Source organism: Chelonoidis abingdonii, chromosome 1 (genome assembly GCF_003597395.2).
Source record: "Chelonoidis abingdonii isolate Lonesome George chromosome 1, CheloAbing_2.0, whole genome shotgun sequence".
Classification (NCBI taxonomy): Eukaryota; Metazoa; Chordata; order Testudines; family Testudinidae; genus Chelonoidis; species Chelonoidis abingdonii.
The window spans coordinates 346,252,183-346,261,124 of record NC_133769.1 but is presented as its reverse complement, the minus strand read 5'-3'; the positions used below and the strand labels follow the sequence as shown (position 1 = coordinate 346,261,124).

The 8,942-nt window shown below is 43.8% G+C and overlaps 1 protein-coding gene across 2 annotated transcripts in view; it reads right to left on the bottom strand.

The window, feature by feature from the left end:
- The window catches only part of CWC15 (CWC15 spliceosome associated protein), a 45,147-nt gene extending 37,181 nt beyond the window's left edge, over nucleotides 1-7,966 (bottom strand). The window contains exons 1-5 of one of the 2 annotated variants that reach the window (XM_032762850.2): nucleotides 7,845-7,966; nucleotides 6,324-6,462; nucleotides 4,710-4,822; nucleotides 3,779-3,867; nucleotides 2,678-2,788 (exon numbers count right to left, since the gene is read on the bottom strand). In XM_032762850.2, the coding sequence (XP_032618741.1) occupies nucleotides 2,678-2,788; nucleotides 3,779-3,867; nucleotides 4,710-4,822; nucleotides 6,324-6,454 (444 nt within the window). In that variant the 5' untranslated portion in view covers nucleotides 6,455-6,462; nucleotides 7,845-7,966. Of the gene's footprint in view, nucleotides 1-2,677; nucleotides 2,789-3,778; nucleotides 3,868-4,709; nucleotides 4,823-6,323; nucleotides 6,463-7,844 lie in introns of those variants that run through there. The other variant, XM_075061730.1, reaches the window with a different exon arrangement.
- Nucleotides 7,967-8,942: the final 976 nt, after the last annotated feature.

Sequence of the window (8,942 nt, the reverse complement as noted above, 5' to 3'; positions counted from 1 at the left end):
CCCAGGGTTCTGGGTCTTGGGGGTCCCCCAGGGAAAGGTTGGGGTGACTCGGGGGTAACTAGGAACCCCAATAGTCCTAGTAGGTGGCAGCGAGAATAGATCCAAGCTGGGTATAAGCTTGGGGAAGGTTCACAATAAACACCCAGATTTTGTACGCTAAAGTCCAGATCTGGGACAGACGTTTGTGACACTGTTAAATAAATCCTGCTACGCCAAGTTACTACTACAGAGCATAGTTTCAGATTACTGGCTATTACATATAGTACATGCTGCAAATCCTAGGCAAAGAGGTAAGAGAAAGACACTTTCAAGTATATTTTTAATGATAAAAATGGACTAGTTTGGTAGGCTCAGCAGCAGGTATTTGGAATATCAATAGTAGAACCACAGCTCCAAATCCAACCAGGGCAGATTCACCCCTTCAACTTCCCATGATAAAAGAAATTAGCCATTAGTATATTGTTTATTGTGCTGTGGACCTTATAAAATGCTCTGGTGGGCCACATATAGCCCATGGGCTGTAGGTTGAGCACCCCTACTGTAACATGCAAAGCTAGTTGAGCTAACGCTTGGGGGACAGCCTAGGCTTTAGCATGTGCAAAACTGGTCAAAGTGGAGTTTACAATGCCTTGTTTATACCAGACCTTCAAAACGGAGAACATTCTAACACCACATCTTAAAATTCTGTTAAATAGAGGATTTGGGACACCATTCCAAACTTCCGGACAACTGTGACCAATGGTACACAACTGAAAGGTGGCATTGCAAGAGCATAGATAACGTATTTGGGTTTTCTTGGGATGAGAGGCACATAAACTAACAGATTTGCATTTCTCATTTCCCTGTTTATAATACCCTACATAAACTTGAAAATAGTTTTCTGTGCTATCAACTCTAGAGGCTAGATTCTTAGCTGTATCCAGTGAGAAGAAAGGCCACAAAGGACTTTGTGGCAGCTCCCCAATTCTGTCTGATTCTAAATTGGCCATGGCATAACAGGCTGTTCTAGAGTACCTCAGTGGACAATGACTCCCCAGAGAGATGTTTGGCAGCCAGAGATTACTAGAACACATGGCATTCCAGTCAGACCGTTTCCCCATCCCCTATACCAGGGGCTGCTGCTGATGGTGGCATTGAAGCCAGCTGTGCCAACTCTAAGTTCAAATGAAACTGCACTGAGAGGCCTTATGGAGTTGTATTGCATCTGTGTTGGTCCCAGAGTACTAGAGAGAGAAGGTGGATGAGATAATATCTTTTATTGGACCAAGTTCTCTTACCTGAAATCTGTTATTTACAGCCAGGCACTCAGATACCATAGAATATGCTCTAGGCCTTCATACACTCAAAACTGCCTTCACTAAACAAAGACACTCCATCAGAGAAGTAGATCACATAATGGAATGGGCCACCCAAACACCCTGAGAGAACCTGCTTCAATACAGAAGCACCTACCACCCCACACTGGGGTATCATCAAACAGCCACCTCCCTACGTGAGGGGGACTCCCTCCTGAAATAAATCTTTCCTGAACCCCCGCTTTGGGCCTTCAATTGACCAATCTCTCCAAGCTCATCAGAAGCAACTCCCCACAGACCAGAATATACCAACCATGGGGTGGCCAACCTGTGGCTCCAACTTTCCAAAGCGCCAGGAGGTGCTCACTGCTCAACCCCTGGCTCTGCCACAGGCTCTGCCCCCACTCCGTCCCTTCCCGTCCTCTCCTCTGAGCCTGCCATGCCCTCGCTCCTCCCCCTTTGCCCCCAGAGCCTCCTGCACACCACAGAACAGCTGATCGGGAGGTGCAGGGAGGGAGGGGGAGGCGCTGATCAAGGCTGCCGGTGGGTGAGAGATGCTGGGAGCAGAGGTGATGGGGCGCTGCTGACATATTACTGTGGCTCTTTGGCAATGTACATTAGTAAATTCTGGCTCCTTCTCAGGCTCAGGTTGGCCACCCCTGCACCAACTCAAAGTGGCACCAGATCCCGCCAGAACAACAGATACAAAACCTGCTACAATGATCAACATCCCCAACAGCACACCTTTCAAGATCCATGTGCTTATCACAACATGTGATATACCTCATCCAGTGCACTAAATGCCCCAACAGCAACTATGTGGGTGAAACCAGACAATCACTATGCTATCAAATGAACTCACCCAGGAAAATTGTAAGACAAAACCACCACACTGCCTGTGGGTGAACATTTTTCAAAGCGATCACTCTATATCTGACCTATTTATTGGTCCAGTAAATGATATAACCTCACCCACCTTGAGTGGCCTTAGTCAAATCTCCTGAAGTACTTAACAAAACTATAACAGTTTGGCAAACTGGCAGCCTTTAGTCAAGAACCACTTGGCATAGGAACTGAAAGGTTGTTAAGGGATTAAGTGCATTGGTTTGCACAGTACCCCAGCCGATGCCTGGCTCTAACTGCTGCCATTGGCACTTCCCTTTAATGGAGTACTAAATTCATCCCATAAAAAGAATCTAATAAGAAATTTATTCCTGGTAAATGTCCTTTTAAAGGGCTACTGCACTATTAAAATGTGCTTCTTACTTGTTTTTAAAAGTTCTACACTATCACTTTCAGTGAGGTTTCTAGTATATTGTGAAACTGCATTTTAAAAAAAATAATTTTCAAGCGAAGAGCCTATTTAACTAGTGAGATTTTACCTTTCGGGCCTGCTCCTCAGCTCTCTCTTTTTTTATTTTTTCTAGTTCAGCCAGAAGAGCTGCAGTGTCGTCATCGCTCTCTTCATCAAAATCCTCATCTTCATCATCTTCCTAACAGGAGGAAATGGTGGGTTGGTTACTTCATTCCATTTCATAAAACCAGCTGTTTATTGTGAAAAGTATACATTTACTCTGGAAAAAGAAATTACACAGAACCAAATATTTTGCCCAAACATTGTAAAACCAGGACTGCCTAAGACAGGCTAGAATTTGCCGGAAGCGGATTTCTGAAGTATTTTGGAGGTTGCAAGGACAGCAAGTGTAATACAAATTATTCTTTTGTCCTTGAACATTAAAAGCAAGGCACAAATGGATGCATTTGTTCTTATCCTGACTATTTAATTCATTACTTGCATCCACCAGCTAGGCAGCTGACATTCTGATACAATTACTGACTCCAAACAATCATTTCAAGTGTACCTCAACCTCCCTCATTCTTTGATTGACTTGAATTCATCAGTTGTCTCTTGCTGTATGCTAAAATTATAAACTGTTTGGAGCAGGAACTGTCTTTTTGCTAAAAGAGTATATAGTGACTAGCACAAGGTGGCCTTGAATGGAACTTCCAAGTACTACTAAGAAGCAAAATTAATATTGTGCTATCAAATGTGCCACATGCATCTAGAGCAGCACGAAATTTTAATAATGTTACAAAATAACGAGAGTAAGAGTGTGATACATCAGCATCAGAAACTCTACCTACCTAGGTTTTGATTAAATTTAAAGACATTTCTTTCCTCAATAACTTTTGGAAGGAAGATCCTCATTATATACCACCCAGAGCCTTCTATTCTACTACCCCTCCCTTAGGTTCCAAGCTACTGCCGGGGTGTGTGAAAAGTGATTTCTTCAAACTGCTGTTAGGGTGTGAAAGCAGGGTCCTTTGAACAATTCTACATTCCACCAAACTTCAGTTACACTAACTTGTTAAAGAAAGAGACCAGATGTGCTGGAACCATTATCTGGCGGTATGGTCCTTAACAGATCTGTGAATGCAATATGTACCACTACTGAGTACCCTAAGGAACTGAAAATACATACATCTGTGAGTGGATCATCTGCATCAAGGTTTGCTGCAGGAATCTGATCTAATCGAGGTTTCTTAGACACTGAAGAGGATGTGGTGTGCTCTGAGAAGTTAAAAAAGGAAAATTTATGAACATTTGTACAGGTTAATAAAATCGACAGTAAAGCAGAATCACCAAACTTCACCCTGCAACATCTAACTCCTGGAATCAAATGACTTGATGTCTGAACTGCCCTCCCCTGCAGAGACATCTCATGTCAGTGGAACTGGCACCTCAAAAACTCAAGAGGTTCATTTTGTAGAGTTTCTTCATGTCATTATTTGAAGAGGAAAGGGGGCCATTAGAGGTGGCTGCACTGCACCCTCCCAACTCCTCAGATCCTAAGGAGACAGGAACCTTCAGTCTTGCATATGGGCTGCTTCTAAACACTGGCAGCCTGGACCTTATCAGCACAGCTTCTACAGCCCATAGAGTTTGAATGTCCCCATTTTCTTACCACAAGTGTTGTTTAAGTATCTAGATACATTTTAGATGATCCTCACAATCAGTAGTGCCTACATTTTCACAAACATCAGCACTACTGAACACAAAGAGTTATCTGAAATATTAATTTCAGAGAAAATCTTCATTATCCACTAACAATCTCACATATTTTGTAATGCATTATTTGTCTTTCCAAGGCTTAAAAAAAAAAAAAAAAAAAAAAATAATCGACAAAATGTGTTTCCCCCAGCAGTTCAAGAATAAAAGCTCCTTTAATACTGTCATGAACTGGCAACATATATGTAACAGTCATGCTTTAGATGGTACATGTTTTACTATTGGTGATGAAGGTTCTTCTTCAGCTCAAGTAGGTCGTGGATTCTATTCCCATGATATCCTGACAGAAGTGCATGGATTCATTACAGGATGTAATTTTATGTTTAGTAGAAGTTTCATTTCACCTCTTGCTGGTCTGTCTCTGTTCTTTTCTCTTACAGCAACTCGTTCTCTCTCCTCCAGTTCTCTTCTGAAGTCGCGATTACGCACCTCCTCAGGGGCATCCTGAGTGGTCTGTCTAGAACAGGCAATCAGAAAAAAAGGTAAGAAAGAAAGGGAAGGTGAAGTAGACAGTTCTCAATTTGTAGCATTTGCCCCTGTGGGCCTGAAAGTTCTAGAATGACGAGCTAGTTACCAGAAGTCAAAATGATTCTGCAGAGCTATACGAGGATAAAACACCACTTCAGGTGCATTCCCCCCCATCCTTCAGTACCATTAAAACTTCATCCAGATTCCAGTGGTTTCCAAATGGATTTTAAAGACATCACAGAATTTCTGTAAAAATAGGGAATGACCCCATCCATTTCTCTCAGGTACTTCTAAGACACCTAGTACTGTATTATACAAGCATCACATCCCAGCCAACATTCTGCAGGACCTGACATTCTGGCCGACATTCTCTCCCTGACAGTTATAACATCCCAAGAGCAAGATTAAAATGTGTTTTCAGTTAATCCCAGATAGATGTATCAGATGACTATAGTTTATCCTTGCAGAGAGATGGTTCATTCACCTGCAAATTAGATGATTGACTAACTTGTGTTCTAGAAGAACAAGCAAGTGGGAAGAGGGGGCAAATGGAAATAATAGCTTCAATAAAATATTACAGACACACCATGCATATTTAAGAGGTCTCAGCCAAGAGCAATAACTCATTCATATTTGACACACATTAATGCAAGCCTTTTCCAGGCAATGTTGAATTTGGTGTGGAAAACTTAAAAAGAACTAAAATGAGTGTAGTGAGCAATAATTCATTTCACTCCTCTGTTCTGGAAATAAGAGTACACAGTGCCTGCATGAAATCCAGATTCAAGCAGCTATTAATATACTGTGTGCACAAGTTTGTTTTTATGGTGAAGTAATTTGCTCATTTTCTTACTGCATAAACAACAATTGGGAATTGCAGATCCCATAACTGAGTGGCTTATGGCTGATACAGCATGGTTCAATTCTCACCTATGAGTCTTGCACACAGCAAGAGAGATTGACAAAGCATTTCAAAATGTAATGAAGTGAGATTGTAAAATAACAAAAAATTGCAGTCAGGGGAACTTAGACAAGTGTAATATCAGCTTTGGTGATGATTATGATAATGATGAATGAGACATGTCCTCCTCTTCTTCTGCCCTCCTTCAGATGACCCTATATCTTTTCCCTTATGCATAGAATGCTCTGGTCAATACAGTTCACCCTTTTCTTATTCAGGCCCCTTCTAAGGACTAATTTATGTTGTGGTGCCCACAAGAAACAAGCAAATACAATAAATACTATAATTATTTCCAATACATCCTATTTTCAAAGTCTGCTCTTCAGACTGGAAACTCTTCTATCCTTCCATCACTGCACCCTCACTGTGGCAGGTGCAATGCCCTTATTTTGGGCCTGTATGGTGCTAAGTACATTATCAGTGTTTAACATGTAAATATTACCTGTGATATTTCTCTTTCAGCAGCAGCGGAAGTCTGAGAATAATTCACTGTACACCATGTTGTGCAAGAAAAGAAACTGGCCTTTACCTGTATTTAATTTTAGTATGAGAAGGAAGATCTCTGCTGGAATATTGTTTGGAGAGCTGACTTAAATCTCCTTCTCCTTTTCCTCTTCCTCCTCTTGCAGGTTCAAATGTTGGCCTAGCTGCTGTTGTCATCTTAATTACTTCACGATCAAATGCAAAATATGGTAATTACCACTAGTCATAGTGAAAGACATTAATTGAAGAAGTACATTACTCATGGAATTATAGCAGCAACCACAGCTCTTGCTACAGTTAAAGAGTGTAAACTACAACTTGGAAAAGAGTGCTGCATCCCAGAAGCATTTTATTTAACTGAATAACTTATTCAGATTTTCATTAATCTGGCAGGAAGGGAAGGGAGGAAAAGGAACACAGGACACGAGATTATTACATACATAGAAAGCTCCTTTCAAGGAGGACAGCGTATTATAAAAAGTCAATACATTTCCATTTTTTCCTTCTAAAAAATATGAGTCAATATCACTCAAGTCAAATCACACAAGTAAATTAATCTATAACTAACGTCTATGAATGAAATTAGTCAAGTTATTGTTTATCTCAAATGAGACACACTGATAACATATGAAAATCTTTGTTACTAGCTTCCGGTCATTTCCCTCAACACAAGGCTATCATCAATGGCATGAGCAAGCTCTCTAGTCTACATTTCCTATTTTGTAGATTTGCCTTTCTAGCCCTTCCCATCTCATTTCAACTCTTATTCAAACATTCAAAGAGAGAGAATTTATAATCTCTCTCTATACATTTGTACAAGCAGGAGCATTAAGTTTAAGTGTTTTCATGAAGTGCCTAACACTTTTTATGCATCACAGATCTATCTTGATTTGTCCAACGTGACCTGGTGCATGTCAATATTAATTTTTGAGCACTGCATTTTCTTTCTCCCTGGAATGCAATATAGCCCTATGGCTAGAGCACGGGGACTAGGGAGGCCCAGCTGGTGCACTGGGTCACCTCAAGCAAGCCACTGCCTTTTTCTGTGCTTCAACTTTCCAATCACTAATATGTGGATAATGATACTGACTGCCTTGGCAGAAAATGTTATAGCACAGCTAGATATTAGCAGTAACCTCACACCCTTCTATTGCATTTTATTTTAACTGTGGAATGGTGTTTAACCTCCACTTATGACACAGTCCGCATGAAAATAACTGTGTGAAATGTCATCACTGAAGCGAAAGTCTCCACTAGCGGCATAACCCTTTCCTGCCCCTTCCCCTCCACCGCTCCCCCAAATCAGTCCCCGCCGCTTCCTCTCCAGCACCCCTCCCCCTCTTCCGTTAATGACTCCCCCCTTCCCCGCCACACTGCCGCCGTCAGCAGAACCCCTACCCGGCTCCCCTACCTCAGAGCCCCCCCCCCCCTCATTCGGACCCCTCCTCCAAAGAACCCCTCCCCCTCCTCAGAGCCGCCCCCTACATGGCTCCCCCTATTTGTGACATGCCCCTCTCCCGGCCTCCACCCCCTTTGCCCTCAGGAGCAGCCAGACACCAGGACTTACCTTAGACACAGCGGGTCCCACCCCGCCACCGCCCCCAAGCCAGCTACGCGCGCGCGGCCAGCGCCTAGGCCATAACTCCTCCGCCTTCCCACAGGCCACCGCGCGCAAACCATAGACACGCCGCAACGCACGGACTGGCCCGGGGAAGTACTATAGAGAGAGCAGAAGAGGCGGGGCTTACTGCGTCTCTGCAAGGCAGTCACGTAACGTGTCTGCGCGGGCGCTGCTCTGCCATGATGGTTACCGAGGCGGAAGTTACCTCGCTCCGCGCCGGGAGTGGGTGCTGTGGTTCCGTTGTCGCCCGCAGCCCTGTACCTAGCTAACTATGGCGGCGGCTTCTGCTGCAGAGAGTCTGAGGCCCCAGACCAAGAAGGGGCAGGGTCCGGAGCCTGTCAGTGTCTCCGAGTCCGTGACTGGGCACTGGGAACCCGGCGCCCAACCCAGCGCGGGTAAAATGTGTCCCCACCTCTGAAGAAGCCCGAGATCGAGCCCTGTCTCTCCCCTGCGGCCGGTGCTTTTCATGGGGGTTTGTCTGGTTTCGTTTGGGGAGGCACGTTCACTTCATGCGCTGTCGCTCAGAGGTCAAAAGCCACCCAGGCCACTCCAGCTTTTGAGGCCCCACCCCAGCCTAATACAAATAAAAAAATGACACGTGAAAACAAAATAAAGCACCAAAAAAGAAGGAGACATAATTTGAATATTTATTTAACAAATACTTTTCACATCTTAGGAGGAGGGGACAGCTCAGTGGTTTGAGCACTGGCCTGGCCCCCCCTTGAGGGGGGCCACTTGGGGTTTGGGGATTGGCCCTGTTTTGAGCAGGGGGTTGGACTAGATGACCTCCTGAGGTGCCTTCCAACCCTGATATTTATTCTATGATTCTTATTTGTAGCTCTCAGCCCAGAGAGTGGGTCATGTTTGGGTTGTTAGCCAAATAGGCTCGTTTCCCCCTGGAGCTAGTCAATTACCCCAAGGAGGCACGGAAGACAGGAAGACGGGTACCAAGCTTTTATTCTCGGTCAGCTGAGCGGGTGCTTCTTTCTTGGCTAGTGCCAAAGGAAGAAGACACACCTTACTGGCTCAGAACAACCTTTATAT